The sequence below is a fragment of the Pimephales promelas genome, chromosome 19 (assembly GCF_988280905.1).
Source record: "Pimephales promelas chromosome 19, fPimPro1.hap1.1, whole genome shotgun sequence".
NCBI lineage: Eukaryota > Metazoa > Chordata > Actinopteri > Cypriniformes > Leuciscidae > Pimephales > Pimephales promelas.
Window position 1 is genome coordinate 6,840,339 of NC_142787.1, and position 16,958 is coordinate 6,857,296.

The 16,958-nt window shown below is 36.6% G+C and overlaps 1 protein-coding gene across 1 annotated transcript in view; it reads left to right on the forward strand.

Moving 5' to 3' along the window:
* gabra3 (gamma-aminobutyric acid type A receptor subunit alpha3) overlaps nucleotides 1-16,958 on the forward strand; it is a 480,166-nt gene that overhangs the window by 215,774 nt on the left and 247,434 nt on the right. Inside the window, exon 5 of the mRNA XM_089123407.1 lies at nucleotides 12,542-12,762. Coding sequence (XP_088979533.1) covers nucleotides 12,542-12,762 — 221 coding nt within the window. The remainder of the gene's footprint in view (nucleotides 1-12,541; nucleotides 12,763-16,958) is intronic.

The following is a 16,958-nucleotide window of genomic DNA, read 5'->3' on the forward strand; positions in this document are numbered from 1 at the left end:
ATGAAACTTAAGCTTTGTTATTTTCTTTTTAATGTTTGTGTGTGTGTGTGTGTGTGTGTGTGTGTGTGTGTGTGTGTGTGTGTGTGTGTGTGTGTGTGATCATTTGTTAATCTTTTTTTTTTTATGACCAATCGTTTCACTTGATAAGACCTTTATTCATCGTCTGAAATCGTTTAAAGCCCTTTGAACAGTTTGCACTGAAACTGTCTTTTGGACCTTGAACCGTTTGGTTACCAGTAAAGTGCATTATATGGAGAAAAATCCTGGAATCTTTTCATCAAAAACCTTTTTTTTTTTTTTTTTTTTTTTTAATGAAGAAAGAATGACATGGATATCCAACGCATTCTCATCCCAAGGCATCATACGACACTTTTGCCAAAGCGTAGACATCCAACTGTGCGTTGGATGTCTATGCTTTGGTGAAAGTGTCGTATATGATGCCTTGGGATGAGAATGGGCTCGGAGATCTTGGATGACATGGGGGTGAGTAAATTATCAGCAAAAGTTTTTTGTTTTTTTTTTGTTTTTTTTTAAGTGAACTCCTTTAAACAATGGAAATTCTGTCATCATTTTCTCACCCTCAAAGTGATTCAAACCTGTATGAATTTATTTAAGATATGTATACAAGTTTGAATCAACTTGAGTGTGAGTAAAGGATGACAGTTTTAAGTGAACTATTCCTTTAAAAACAAAAATAAGAGACATTTTAAAGAGTTAATTTTAATTTTAAATTTTTTATTTTAATCCATAAACTATAAACTCACAAAAGCCCACATAGCACTTTTAATTCAAAGCTCTGAAGTGATTAAAAAAAACGAATTATTAAAAAATATTTTTATTTACATGAAAACATTGATAGTAATCACATTTGACAAGCAATAAACACATGCATCTCTACAGACCTCACAATTATTCAGGAATGAACTGGAACTAAACATCAGCTCAGAAGTCAGGACCTTAACAAACTATCGTCTACTATATTATCTAATGTAGATCATGGATTTCCAAAATAGCTATTTACATTGTACAATTAAATTGCACTTGAAAAAAAATCATCCCTTTCTTCTCAGTCTCCACTAAAGCTGTGATTATATGATCTCTTGCAGATCCTGGCATACAGTAGTCATTCACATTACTATTCTCTACGACAGCATGGGAAGTCTCTTTTGCAGCTCTCAGACACGCATTCCACTTCTTTTTCAGTCATCCAACCATGACCCATTCTCTGTTGAAATCACAAAATAAAATGCAACCAAATGTGCTTCCTGATACATCCACTTACAGGGGTTTTCATGCTGAAGTCTGAGGATTAAAAAATAAAAGATCACAGCTGTCAGATTTAAGGCCTGTTCACATAAACAAAAATGTTCAATCTAGAAATTCAGTCAGAAATTTTCACATGTAATCTGTGTTTACACAACGTGTATAAATGAAATGGCAGACCGCCTGAATAATGCAGCTTCATTCTCTGACAGTGGGTAGCATTTTTAGTAAAGCAGCATTACTCCGATACACAAAGCACTGTGCAATCCCACTTGAAGAAAAAAGAATGAAGAAATAAGGTAAAATAGTATTTACATGTTGAAAAGGGGGAAAAAAATGGTGGAACTGGCCAACAAACAGTGTATGATTATGATTCAGGCAGCATTATAGGTCAGATTGGATTGGAACAATTAGAAATATTATCCAGTTCCATTTGGTTTAAGATCGGAGTCATCACACCGGTATGGAGTCGGGTTTGTTGAGGATCAGTGCCAGTGGTTGTTGTGTGGATGAGGCCTTCACAGGGGAGAGTCTAGTAGATACAATCTCTACTGACACTTCAGGGATGTGTTGTGGTCGTGTCTAGGTGCAGGTTCTCCATCTGGTCTGGATACGGCCCGGATCCGGCTGATCACAGTAAACCTCGGAATAAGCAGAAGGACTAATATTAGCGTAGATACCCTTCTTATTATAGTGTAACAAGGACATTGGGGGTAAAATCCAGCAACTTCTATATTATCATACTGCCACAAATTAATTATTGTGATACTTGAATGAATTATATGATATTTGAAGTACAAAGGGAATTTCTAGATAATTATGTGTTAAGGGACACCCTGTGAGAACCAATGATAGATAGATTATTCATGATTTGTTAATTGCGTCTGTCAGTCATTAAAAGTACAAAAAGATTTGGGACTCCGGAGGTGAACAGAACATTTATGTTTCTCATAGCTCATCTTTAGCTGCATTATATACATCCATTTTCTAAACCGCTTGCCCTCTTGCCTCATGTTGTAAGGCAGGGAAGCACTCTGGATTCATTGGCAGTTCATTGAAATCTAACACTCACACATTCACACACTCGTTTAAGCCTATGGTCTATAATAATGATTTCCTTATTCAGAATATGATCAGAGATTGCATATGTGGATGTGTTGGGTAAATTTTAAATGAATAAAATGATTTGAAAAAAGATTAGTTCATTTTGATGATCAAGATTTAAAGATCAATCGGTAAATTTATCTGACCTTCTCATAATACTGTGTACTGATGAATACAACTTATAGAAAGAGAGCTTAGTTTATGTATAATCAGTTGCATTGGAACCAATATAATCACTGTTCGCATTTTGATTTAAAAAAAAAAAAAACCTTGGGGGAATCTGATTATTGTTTAATTTTTTATGAATGACCCATCACTTGTGGGAACTACTAGAACACTGGAGCTCCTTTGGAATACTGGGCATGCTAAGACTAGCTTCCCATTTGTAATTTCAGCTTCCCAATTACACTTCTGCTAACAGAGTCTGACAGATGTGCAATTTCTATGTATCTGAAATAGTACTGCATTACAATCAGGTAATTAAACCAGAGTGCTGTCACAGTCTCGCAGGCAGTTAACTTCTCATTAGAGACCTTTGCATGGTGCCAGACAGTTAGTCTGACAGTGTTTGCACTTTATAACTTTATTCTTGATATTACTCCTGATTCCTAGCCACTCTACATACTGTGTGATCACCCCACGGGCCTTGTAATTTTTTTTGAAAATGCCAAGTTAGCCGGAGCAGAAATTTCAGCTGACGGAAAGTATTGTGGTTGGGAAAGGCCATTTTAGTTCCATGATAGATTGAATTTCAATATTCTTCACTATAGCTTTACATTTTACATCATAAGATTGGGCTTGAAGAAATTTAGAAGTAGCCTATCATACTTATGAAGGTTGTGTTGGACAGGAATGAAAGACCAACACCACCAACAATCCAAAATCCAGGATTCAGGAAAATGTCCTACATGGTTAAATCACATGTGGTGATTTTAATCAAAGACCATGTGGTGTGCAAATATTCATTATGACCATCCAGGCTGCATGCACGTGTTGTGAGTGTGTGACCAGAATGCCAATAGCCACGTTTCCATTACATATTTGTGATAAACTTTTGCGATATTTTCTAAATGTTGATAAAAAAACTTTTGCCAAATGAGAGCGTTTCCATTAAAGGTGCCATATGGAATAATTGAGGTAAAGATATCCAAAAAATGAGCTACACACATCAAAAGAATGAGAAGAAATAAGTGCAATGATGTCATTAAAAAACTGGCAAGTTATAGTGCTGCCGAGATATAACCTAAATTAGCACGCTAAATTATTAGCCCCGGCCTAATAATAACGTTACCACCAGCCAAACTGCAGTAACACGAGTAAGTCGCGCTCGCGCCGGCTTGTGTGTACTTGAGCCTGATGTCATGTCGTGATGTCGTGTGGAAATACAGCCCGCTACTAAATTTCAGTTCAGGGATGAGTTAAATAAATGATTGGTCGATATTATGCATGAGGAATACATTTTGGTAAGTTGTAACATATCTTTCAACAGTGTCCGTGTTCTTTTACCATTAGCTAGTAGAGATGATCGGTTCACGTGCGCTAGGGATCTGTCATCTAACATTTACAAGCGCCAAAACTGCATTTATTGTTTGAATTGCGTAATAAAATGAACAGAATCTGAGAGCTGAGATCGGTCTCTGTGTCCTTTTCTGTGCATGACAAAATGAATGTGGCGTGAGAGTGTGTGAAAAGTTGTGTGTCTCACGGTGAATTTGTGAGAGTTGGCAGCTCTGAAAGACGCTAGCTTGGTCCACATCAGGGAATGCTGTCTGTCAAATTAATTCAAACTAATGATAAAAATGTAACATGAACAAAACGAATACCATAAACTAAAAATACCTGGGCTTTAATTTTCCCATATTGCCGAAATGCACCGGCTTGTCTATGAGACGTCCTTTATAATTTAGTATTGAGATGTTGTTCATTTAGTCTCTAATCTCTGAAAATCTCCAAATGATCCACGTGAAACTGCGGTCTTCCAACCTTTTACTATTAGTTTTACTGATTAATATGCGCGAGGGAGACCCGCTCGCCCGTGTTGTTTGAAGACATGAGTGCACGCGGCTGCGGAGGTATTTTTTCTGGAGGTATACTGCCGCCATCTGGTATGGAATATGGTGTATTATTTGATTTTTTATCCCAGAGGGCACCTTTAAACGATGTTATGCAAAAAAATTTTTTTTAAATAATTCCTCGTGCGATAAGTCATTCCAAAAATAATGGTGAAATATATTTATGTGTATCACAGCGACTAGCCAGTATTTTTAATGGAAGGAGACTTTGGCATGTTATCCAGTTTAATGGAATGGATAGCCCCTTAAAATTGGGAGTGGTATCATGTGTTTCTGTAAGGTTAGGGTACGTGATTTCACAGAGGAACTGTGTATTCTGAATTTCCGATGATCAACCTTAATAAGAAGATACTTTATAAAGACAGACTTCGCGTATACAGGCAGGAGCCATCTTTGGAAAACAGTCTCGACAAGTTGAACCACGAACGCCATGCTAAGTGAGCTGAACTGTATGAAGTTCAGCAAACTTCTGAACTATATGAGCGCCGTTTGTGGTTTGAATGGTCGAGACTGTTTTCCAAAGATGGCTCCTGCCTGTATATGTGAAGTGGACTGTGTACAGACAATTTAATAAGAAGATATTTTATAAAGTTCTCAATGCTTCATTTTTTTGCATGTAGGGATGCTCATTATGTTACTGTGTTATTGTGGGGCTATTTTGAGCCTTGTTAGTGGTATTAGCTAGCGATTTTTTTTATTATTACTCTATGCCCTTTATACTAGCGTTATACGATAAACAGTTTTTTAGAGATAAAACTCTTTACATTCAATTATCATGAAAACAAATCCCAGAGAACGGTTGACTAGGTACCAATGTGTTATTAGACCAAAGGTTGTCCAGAGTTGTCCTTTAAGAGCCATTTATGATCTTTCAAATAATACATTTATTCAAAAGTTTTTATACACAAATTGTAAATTGTCAGTTTTTTTTAATTATAACAAAAATAAATGGCATGTTTTACAACACTCATAATTAATAATTGAAAAAAAAAAAACAAAAAAAAAAACGAGCTGAAGGTGTAGATGATTGCCCTTCCATGTCCTCTGGCACATTTGTAGTATCAGGGACTTCATCATCTGGGGTCATGGGTCCATCAATAAAGGATGCACCCTAAAAAGGGCAAGACATGGAGACATCAGAGCATTTATTTATTGCTATTTTCCATCTTATTAGGACACAAATTTGTGATTATTATTATTATTATTATTATATATTATACCATGACCAAGTACTGCAATGTTTGGCTTTAGCATTGGAAGGCAAGCGTGGTATGACCAATAAGTTGCCGCCTGTTTTAGCAAAACATTACACGCTGAAGACAATATTCCTCCGCCTAGGTGAGCAACCACCAAGAAAAGGTGTTAACACCAATTATCGCCCGGGAAACTGGAAGCTGCTAGGGACTGGAAGATGCTGGCTGATCTTGATCAACGGCTTATTTTTACACCTGAGATTGCCACCACTAACCACCAGATATTGTTTTGTGGTCTGGATCAGCACGCATTGTTCAACTGATAGAGCTAACAGTGCCATGGGAGGATGCGGCAGATGAGGCATATGAGAGGAAGAAACTGCGGTATGCTCATCTGTACAGGCCGCCACGCTACAGTTTCGTAGAATTCTGGAAAACTTAAAGAGTCTGTTGGTTAATTTGTATAGGTTACATAGTATTTACAGTCATTACGTTCCTGTGTATATTGCGTGAATGACGGGTGGTTGGACATATATTGTGTTTTGAGGTAGGTGGTACGACATATGGAACCGTTGCCACTGAAACTGCATTATAACGCACCAGTGGGGCTCGACTAGCCTGGTTCAACCAGACTCTAGTTCATTTCATTTCCACATAGAGTCTGGAACCGCTCCATTGAGAAACGTTTCCTTCCTTGTAGGCGGGTTCACTATTAAAGTTCAAATCTATTGGATCTGCCCAAAGTCACTCACGATCTGCCATAGCCATTCGCTAACGGGGTGTCGTGAGTGACGTATGTCACGCGCCGAAATGGCTGGAAACAACAAGTCCGAATGATCAGAGGATTATGTTTACAATAGGATTTCAGTCAACGAGCGCCGCAGGTTTTGTTAATCTAGGAACAATTATTAATTCGAAATGTATATTTGACACGAAGGACAGTGATATATTCATTCAACGGTGGAAGCTGTTTCTAATCATTACAAATAAAGTTACGCCGCTGTGGTCGTTTCTGATCTGCCGCAAATGCTGTAGCTTCTACAGTGAATGATCAGTCTGTCTCTATCTGCCGATGTGTAATAAACAACAATTTTTCATATTACGTCTTATTGTTTCTTAATTACCTTAATTATGGTCTTCAAAGTATGTGTTTGTACATTTTTATGTGGCATTTAGTTTTTTTTAGTAAAACAAATCAACCATTGCCATCTAAAACTGAAAATCAAATATCTTCAAAGTATGGTTTTTCACATTTTTATTTATGACAATTATTTAAAAAAAATCACAACCAATTTGTACGATTTACAACATGTAAAACTGACACACCAACCTCCTGCACGAGTGCACAAAGGGGCTCTAAATGTTCTATTCATCACAAGAATCAGTAAATATACAGTTGGGAATATGAGCGACTGACATGACTCCTGAGCGGATCTTCAACAATAGTTTAGCAGCCAGGACTCGGGGCTTCCGAACACCAGGCTAAACCATCCGTCCAAAATGTCACGGTCATCGTGCACGAGCTGCCCAGCACAAACTTCCAAACTTTCTGCCTCCTTCACTTGGTCCTCAGTTGTGCAACAAGAGGTGAGACGATAACAATCCGGCTTTAAATTCTGTATATTCGGCAGTTTCTTTTCCAACAACGGACCGAATAGCTTTTCTCACGTCTTTCTCCGCTGCCATTACTGAACTCAAACTGACGCGCTTACATCAACGTCATCGTTCTCAGCCACTCCCTCTATTCGCTGATTGGTCCTACAAAAAATTGATTTCTGGAAACCTAAGGATATGGAGCGATCCCAGACGTAGTTACTGAAGTAAAATGAAATTGAGCGGAAGTGCGGAGGAGGGTGCAGCCAGGCTAGGGCTCGACAGCCTTAGTCAAACGAATTAGCACGTATGGTTGGGTTACGGAAAGATTGTGAGATTGTGGTTAGTTCTCAGAAGCAGGGCTGAGTTGAGTGGGGGACTGAGGGGGGTGACTCTGGGACGCCAGAGTCACTATCAAACCCTTCTTGAGGTGTCGTGGGCTAGTCGACGAAACACTGAGGACAGAAGGTGCCCACTTGAAGACCCTAGAGTTGTCCCCTACTCTGCTCAATCCAGTTGTCGTGTTGATCCACTAGGGAGACCACACTGTAGTTGCAGCCGTCGTATATGCTGACGCGCCAAGTACACTGCAGCCATTAGTGCCGAACAGAAGGGGAGTCACACCACCATTTGGAAAGTAGTGTAAATGGATGGAGAAGCATAGTTTACTGTAAAGCTACGTCTTAGTTTTGCTTATCTTGGCGAAAGCCAAGTACAAATCAGCATGAAGTTTTAACATCTACTCTCGTGTAATGGAAATCTTTTTTTTTTTTTAATACAGGATTTTTATTTTTTATTTAAACTGTTTGTATTCCCCAGGATACATTACACATTCGAGTGTAAATTGATTGAAAACAGAATGCTTGTTTTCCAATGAATGCTAAAAAATGTAATGCAACATTTTAAAAACACTGTATTCTCTCATAACTTACATGAAACATTTGTTGTCCTGTTAAACAATGAATATAATGTCTAATTTTGAATATTAGCCTACTTAATCATATTTCATACACAAATCTAGGGCCTATACATTTTCAACATGATCAAAACTCGATCTGATAATGAAGCTGATAAATCTGCTACACAATCTGCTTCCTACTGCCCTCTTATTGATCAAGTAAAATATTTTTGCTACACTGTATGGAATATGGAATATTTTTCTATTTCAATGAACTAAAAATTTTAAGGCAACCAGGTTACTTCATTTTTTGAGTTAAACCAACAATACTTTTTACAGTGTATGAAATCTTCTATGATTTTTATGATGTAAATGTAAGAATACATTTACATTCCCGGGGGGGCCTTTGTTAAGTGACAAAGATTACATTTATAGTGGGTGTTTTAAGGTGCAGGAAAGCTGGTGCTTCAGTGCATAAGTGAACGTGTAGCAATCTGCAGGAGAAATGCAGCATAGGGTTCTGCAATCACTGGAGCCTACAGGAGAAAATAACCAGAGAAAGTATTAGTCTGCTCTTTGGAGATCTAGTCTCCCCTAAGCTTCTTTCTGTTGTGCTTATATCCTCTTCTCCTGATGGCTCTCAGTTGGCTCTCATTTCCCGACTCCACCTCATGGCGATTGGATCCTCTCCATTTCCATAACAAGCTGACAAGTGCTCGGGGAGCAAGCCACAGATGTGATGTTCATTTAAAGGGGAAGAAGAAAAAAATTACAGTGTAAAACTACTAAACTAGTAGTTTACTGAGAGTATACTTCAAAGTATTTGACAAGTAAACATTCAGTATACCTATATGTTCACTTGAAGTATAGTTGCATTACAAACAATATTTTGTTTTAAACTAATTGTGTACTCAACATTTAATACTGTTACACTTAAAGTATACTTAAAATGATATTTTATACACTATAGGTCAGCCAATTTAGTTTATTAAATAATATTGAAAAACTAGTACACTCACAAGTAGAACATTGGTATTAGTATACTTACTACATAAAGTATACTTGAAATTATACTTGATCTTTATTTTTATTTATTTTTTATTTTTTTTAAGGGCTGTTAAATTTTTTATGGACTAAATGCAGCAAACTTGGCCTGCATTTCTGCAACCGAAGCTAAATTTCTTTTGCTATGTAATGCGCCAGTCATGGTCCCACACCGGATATAAACCCACTGGCTCAGTCTGCTACAGTAGCCATGCCACAAACTCTTGAAATGAGTTGAGCTATAAAGAGATTAACAGATCTGAGCGGTCCTGAGCTCTGAATGTTTTTATGGTGCCTGAGGGGCTCAATGTTTACACTTTTGGGGGAGTTAAACCCATAAATGGAATACCAATGCTAGTCAATAAACAATAAAATGGGGTTTTAGTAACTGGATATTTTAACATTAAAAAATCTTAGATTTATAAGTAAATGAAAAAAATGTATAAAATCACCTTTTCTGTCAAATCTCATTTACCCCCATTTTGAAAACCTTTGCATCATTCTGCAAAAGTGTCATTAGCAACAAAAAAGAAAAAAAGAAAAAAGAAAATGTAATCCCCATGCCCATATGATCACCACTACATGGCACATTGGGTGATGTGCACTAACTGCTTGTGCTTTATCCACATAACAAAACATAAAGTGTCTCCTGCCTGACCAAAGCAACAGGATTCTGTACAACTCTCATTGGGTTGTATTGTGGAAAAATCTGTGCTTGTCCAATCACATTCCAAAGTGACCATTGCTCTTTGCCAACACTATGTCACAATCATTCTCATGAACAGTAAACTTCTGTTTTTTGTCCCATTTCAATTTGCCTTGAAGCAATAGTGCTGTATTTATTTGTCACTTTATGAAATCATGCAGCGGAAACCATGTTAGTGCTGATTTGTAAGTGAACATCTACGTACAGGGAAAATCAGTCTTGTAAGTACTTGCTATAAACAAATATTATTATTATAAAATATATGCAAAAAGGAAACAAAAAAATCCTGAGCCGAAGGAGAGTACTTCATCTTTCAAATTGTAATTTTGATGGGTTATAGGAAAGGGTTATTTTGATCAGAAATATTGTCTTGAATAACCCATCTATGCAGTATTATGCATAATTTATAATTTAATTTATATTATGCATGTGCTGAAGTCTTATACAGTTTCTAGCAAGAACATTCACAATCTATGTAAGACACTTACTCAAAATAAAAGACATATTCAGTGTGCAACATGGTCTGTGTGCTATTTTGTAAAGTGCATATCCAAAGATACAAAACGGTATTCCATTCTCTCTACCAAACAGTTTAGTTCAATAATGAAAGACAAAATAAACAATAGTTACATCTGAATAAAATGCAATTCTATTAATTATATATACCAGTAGGCCTATATGTTGAATTAAAATCATTAATTAGATTGAATGATTAGATTGCCTTTAGGTCATGATGAAGAATGAAATAGTTTTGAAATGTGCATCTAATTTTTATAATTATTATAATATATCCATGAATTATAATAAGGAATAAATAATGACCACCACTATGGTGCCTCAACTTCTGCCAGGGGTCATCTTAACACATGGATGGATGTAATTAAAAATTTTCACACTTTAAACACTTCAAAAAAGAAAATAGAAACAGTATTTTACTGTATATTTCTGCACACTCCATGACCCAATTTTTAAACAGATGTCTATGCTACAAACATTTCATTGAGCCCTTAAACAGTATTGAAATATATTAAAATTATTTTTAAAAAATTAAGGTTGTAAATAGTGTTTTACAAATATTTAGTTGAATGAATCATTTGTAGAGGTATTACATTTGAGGATGAAAAGATACAAGACTCACTCTGGTGAGTTTAGGGGACTCGGAGCAAAGTATGTTAGTGTAGTGGAGCGACAGTAATTTCCCTTCCTTGCTCAAAGCATTCTTTAATCACTCCGCTCCAGCTCCACTTCCTGTTTTGCTGATAAGCTGTGTTAAGTTCCAAGGCGTTATCGAAAGTGTGTCCCAGATTGTCTCAGTGACGAAAAACAATCTGTGATACATGATGCATTTTGAGATTGTTTGGGATTATTCTGCTGTGAAATGGTATTCATTTTATGTTCAGGTCTTAAAAGCATTGCATTTGATTATGAAAACCCTGCTTGAACTTACTCGTGTGCTTTTTTTTATGTAGACGTCATTTGATGTCAGCTTTCACTTTCTTCCTTACTTCTCATGGTGTGGAGACTACTTCTTTGGAAAAGAAGTGCCCACAGAATTTTAATCTGACAACTTCAGATTGAAGTCTGAAGCTTCCTGAATAAATGATGTACAGAGACACACACATGAAGAGCATACATGTTTTAATGCTGCAAACTCCATAAACCATCATTAAGTGAGCAACTGTGAGAATGATTGTGGGAAAAACATTCTACTGAAGGCTAGAATGTATTTGGAATGAGTGGTTTTTTATCTGACTCGTTTTCTGCCTTTGTGCAGGAGCTTCTTGACATTTGTGATTGACTTGGCAACATAGATTTGTGTCTGTTTCTTCCCAAACAAATTGGATCTTGTGAAGCGTGACAAAAAAACCCTTATAGTTCTCGGTTGAAATTCAGAACATAAAAAAGAGTCCTTGTTTGCTGTTACTTACTCAATTACAATAATCAGTGATAGAGGATTCTCAATGATTAATACTGTCCTCGGAAGATTTCAACATTCATTTTTAAACCATTTTTGCCACTATTTTATGCATTACATTAGATGACTTATTAAATGCAAGCAGATAAGATTTCTTTTGATGTTTGTTCCCATAGAGAACATGTAGAGGATTGCATCATCAATAATGGAGGTTTTAAAACATGAGCAATTCTCATCAGTGGAAAAGACACTGGATTTGAGATGATTCCTACTCCCAACTAAGCAAAGGTTTACTGAGGACAGTGTCCCCTGTTCCATGTTGGCAATATGGTCAGAGAGATAACTCTTGGAAAAAAAGCTTGTTTCATCCCTCCAGCGACAGCTGTGAAAACGCAATCATTTGAGTTTGAACTTTTGAAGGAGCCTTAAGGATCTCACACCGACAAGACTGAATCTCTCCTTAAAGTGCGATGAATTATTGAAGTGTACAACTGAGAAAAGCATCTCGACCAATCGAGGCCAGCCAAACAGGAAGATCTGTTAAATGTCAAATCTGAGCAAGAGTCAAAATCCTTTTCCCGCTCTTGAGTCGTTTTCCAAGATTGGTGAAGTGCTTCACACACCAGCGCATGCTGTCTCACCAAGAGGACATTACATCATGTGAAATGTGGAAACTTGGGGGGTGAAGTGAAGTTTTAAAAGGGCTGTCAGAAAGTCTTGACTCATTCTTTTTTTTTTCTCTCTCTCCTCTAGGAGTACACGATTGATGTGTTCTTCCGGCAAAGTTGGCGGGATGAGAGGCTGAAGTTTGATGGGCCTATGCAGGTCCTTCCACTTAACAACTTGCTCGCCAGCAAGATCTGGACTCCTGATACCTTCTTCCACAATGGGAAGAAGTCAGTAGCCCACAATATGACTACACCTAATAAACTTCTGCGACTGGTAGACAATGGAACTCTTCTCTACACAATGAGGTATGATTTCAACTCTTGGTAGCCTCTGTAGAAAGTTCATGATTCATGTTGAACAACTTCCGCATCCAGTCTACAGTGGAATCAATTGGGTGTTTGTAGTTTAGACAGCTTAGTTGATTATAATGAGAGTAATCTAATTTTATTACACCACACACTTGCAACATACATACATGGATTTTTCACAAAACAAAATGGTAAACAAATCCAGCCTGAATTCTCCAGCCCTTTCAGATGAGCTGGCAGATGTAGACTAAAGCCTTCTTATCGATGGGGGACTCTGAATGAACGGGAAGATTGGGAGCTGGCCAGCCCGTGACCCAAACACCCCAAGTGCTTGATGAATGAGTCAGGGAATTGAATTGTGACTAGCTTGGCCAGGAGCTGTCCAAAGCAATGTGTTCAGCTGCCATAGACAGAGTAGACCAATCCACCAGCCATTTCGACACAGCACCTGGGCTGCTCGTGCACAGTCACAATGAGAGATTGGTCATCTCCGAGTTAGGATTGGTTTCATCTCTCCAAAACTTTAACCTCATCCCGAATCTTTAAAATGGCCTTCAACCTACAGAAAAAAGGTACTTTATCATCATATTACGGCTAATTTATCAGAACACCATAACCTTGAGGTTTCCCATAACAAAAAGAAAAGGCTTATACTTGAATGGATGAGAAATGGCGATTCTTGAAGCACCGCAGCAAATGATTGTAAGAAGCTACTATGTGCTTGAAAAGATTTCCAAATCGATGCTATATGGTGATCTGTGCCCTACTGAACCGAATTCAATTTATTAAAGTATTAAAGTAAGTTTTTTGCTGTCTCTGCTGTGTTGAGAGTTTAAAGGCAACACGCCTGATGCATTAAACATACATGAATTTCACATTTGCAGTACGTACATGGCTTAGAAATATTTATGAAATCATTTTACCCGGTGACTGCTCTTGCCAAAAAGCCAATAACATAGCACAGTGATATTTTGCTAATTCATCATGTGCAATAGTCTGGATACATTGTACTGTATCTTGCATGGTTAAAATGCAGTGCCAAAAAACGTAGCTTTCCATTGATTTCCTGTCACAAGTTTTTTTTTTTTTTTTTTTTTTTTCACTCACATAAGGTGTTAAATCTCAGCAAAAAACTAACTGGATCACTTATTCACCCTATTATGGTCTGTCATCGCAAGCATTCGAATTACAAGATACATAAGCCTTTATCAGAACTGTAAATCTAAGAAGAGTTTTAAATTCATAATAGTGCTTGTCCACATGGATTGTGCTGATAATGAAGGTGGCACTTAAAATGGGGCCTATGTGGTGGCACACTAGATATACTTTAGTTCTGGAACGGGGTGTCACTTTGTTCTCTTCAAGGCCCTGTCTCATATGAATTCATTTAATATGGCTTCACTGCTCTCCAGGCTAAGAATAACATTTGAATTTGGATGCTTTAATGAAGGCTTGTCACTCTCATTGTGTTTGCCTGCGGGGATGGCATGTTGTAGAGAAGTTGTTAGCTAGAGCACCCAGGGACAAGAAAGTTGATGATTCTGGACCATTATGGGCAAGGGCATAATTGCATTGCATATTTGTTAGTGCATGGTTTACTTGTCAATGTTCCATATGCTTTTCAGAATTTCTCATCACAAAAAAACAATGAGGTATTTGGTCTTTGATTATTTTTGCAAATTAATATAAATAGCATACTTTTTTTAGTGTTTTCACCAAATTCACTCTGTGAATTTAAATTACTCAGTTAGTTAACAGCTCTCAAACTTTTTAGTCAGTAGTAATACAAGTACAAGGCTTCCAGACTTTCCACTTTTTCAACAAAAAAATATGCTGTCCTTGCCCCTTACGCGTTGTCATAAAATATCACTTTGTAGCACTTGCTAATGCAACATCTTAAAAAATGTAAGGTTTCCGTCACAGCTTTTAAAATGTCCTGTCTCTCCTGGTTAGTGTAGCACTGTTTAAAGCCTTTGTGTTGAGATAAGTAGAAAAAGAAAGAGAATCTAAATTATTGATCTTAGTTTATCGCCTCCTTACAGCAGCAAGCTGTTTTTGCTCTTTGTCGTGATAGTCTTTTCAAGTGAAGTCATTGTCAACCCTTTTTTAAATACACATTCTAGAGTGTGTTCTCATGCATTAAAGAAGAGTCTGTCCCATTAAAGAAGAGTCTGTCCAGGGTCAGGCTATAGAAAATGTGGTAACACTTTACAATACAGGTGCACTAATGTGCATTAATTCATCCTTAACTAATGCACAGATAATCATGAGTTAATGTATAACTAATGAAGAACTAAACCATTAATTGATGATTACTGCATCAGCAACTACGAAAGAGTCAATATGATTAATAGATTAAGTAATACATGAATTGCTATTAATTAAATGTGTCATTGTGTATTAATTCCTTAATAACATATTTTCTTAACTAATAGTGTAAATTAATGTGTGAATTATCACAATTAGTCAAAGCTATGCACTTCAACTTCCAGTTGTCTGCTTTAATTAATCATTAGCTAATGATTTGCAAAGGTATCATTATGCTATGCCTTTACTTGATGGGGCACATCATTATTAACTAGTCATTTAGTAATTGTAGTAATTTGCACATGAATTTGCACTAACAATGAAGTAATCATGTATTAACGCATATTAGTGTACCTGTCATATTACCTGGAAGTTGAAATACAATGCGTTGGCTCATTCTGGTAATTAACACTATTAGTTAAAAAAATGAGTTATTATGGAATGAATCCACAATTACATATTTAATTAATAACAATTCATGTATGAACTAATACATTAACCTTACAGACTCGTAATTAGTTCCTAATGTGGTAATCATTAATTAATAGCTTAAATAATCATTAGTTACACATTAATTCCGTATTATCTGTGTATTAGTTAAGCATGAATTAATGCTTATTAGTGCACACGTATTGTAAAGTGTTACCGAAAATGTAACAAAGACTGCTGGTCTGTGGGTTAAAGTTTAAGTTTGCAGATTTTAATTTGTAATTTAATTTGTAATTTGTAATTAAAAGTTTGCAAAAATAAATAAATAAATAAATAAGAAACCAATTCAAACAACAATATGATGTATTTGACTCTGATAAAGCCTATCCAATAGGAGCAGATTGAGAGTCAAGTCAAGTCACCTTCATTTATAAAGTGCTTTTATTTTATTTTTTTAATAAAGCGCAGTCCGTAGGTCCTCCAAGTGAGAAAGGAATTCACAGGGGAGAGAATAGTTGACACTTCAAAACTGCATTTTCATCATGTCCAGGCAATGGTCCTTCATCAGATCTGGACATGACCTGGATCCGGCGGACTGCAGTAAATCTCGGGATAAACACAGAGACTAATATTAGCGTAGACAACATCCTTCTTATGATGTACCAGGTACATTAGGATTTGGCTGATCTAAACTATGTCGCCTAACATCGAATTATAGAAGTCTATAATGTGTTATGGGTATACTAGGCCAAAGAGATTGGTTTTTAGTCTAGTTTTTAACTGACAGAGTATGTCTGCTTTCCAGACAATGTTAGGAAGATTGTTCCAGAGTGTTGGTGCTAAATATGAAAAGGATCTACCACCAGCAGTCGATTTTTATATTCTAGGTATTATCAACTGGCCGGAATTTTGTGATTGCAGTAGATGTGAAGGTCTATAATGCGTTAAAAGCTCACTCAAGTACTGGGGAGCTAAACCATTTAGTGCTTTGTAAGTATCAGCAATATTTAAAAATGTATACAAAGTTTAATAGAGAGCCAATGCAGTGTTGACAGAACCGGGCTAATATGGTCATACTTCATGGTTCGGGTAAGAACTCTTGCGGCTGCATTTTGGACCAGCTATAGTTTATTTATTAAACATGTAGGGCAACCACCCATTAGAGCATTGCAATAATCTAGCCTTGATGTCATTAACGTAAACTATTGTTCTGCATTTAAAATTGAGAGCATATGACATAATTTAGATATATTTTTATGAACGCATGAATAATTGTTCTGCATTTTTAATCGAGAGCATTTGATGTAATTTTGATATATTTTTAAGGTGAAAAAATTTGGTTTTACAGATACTAGACACATGAATTTCAAATGAAAGATTGGTATTATAGACCACACCAGAGGTTCCTAACCGACAACGAGGACTTGACAGAGCAGCCATCAAGTGTTAGACAGTAT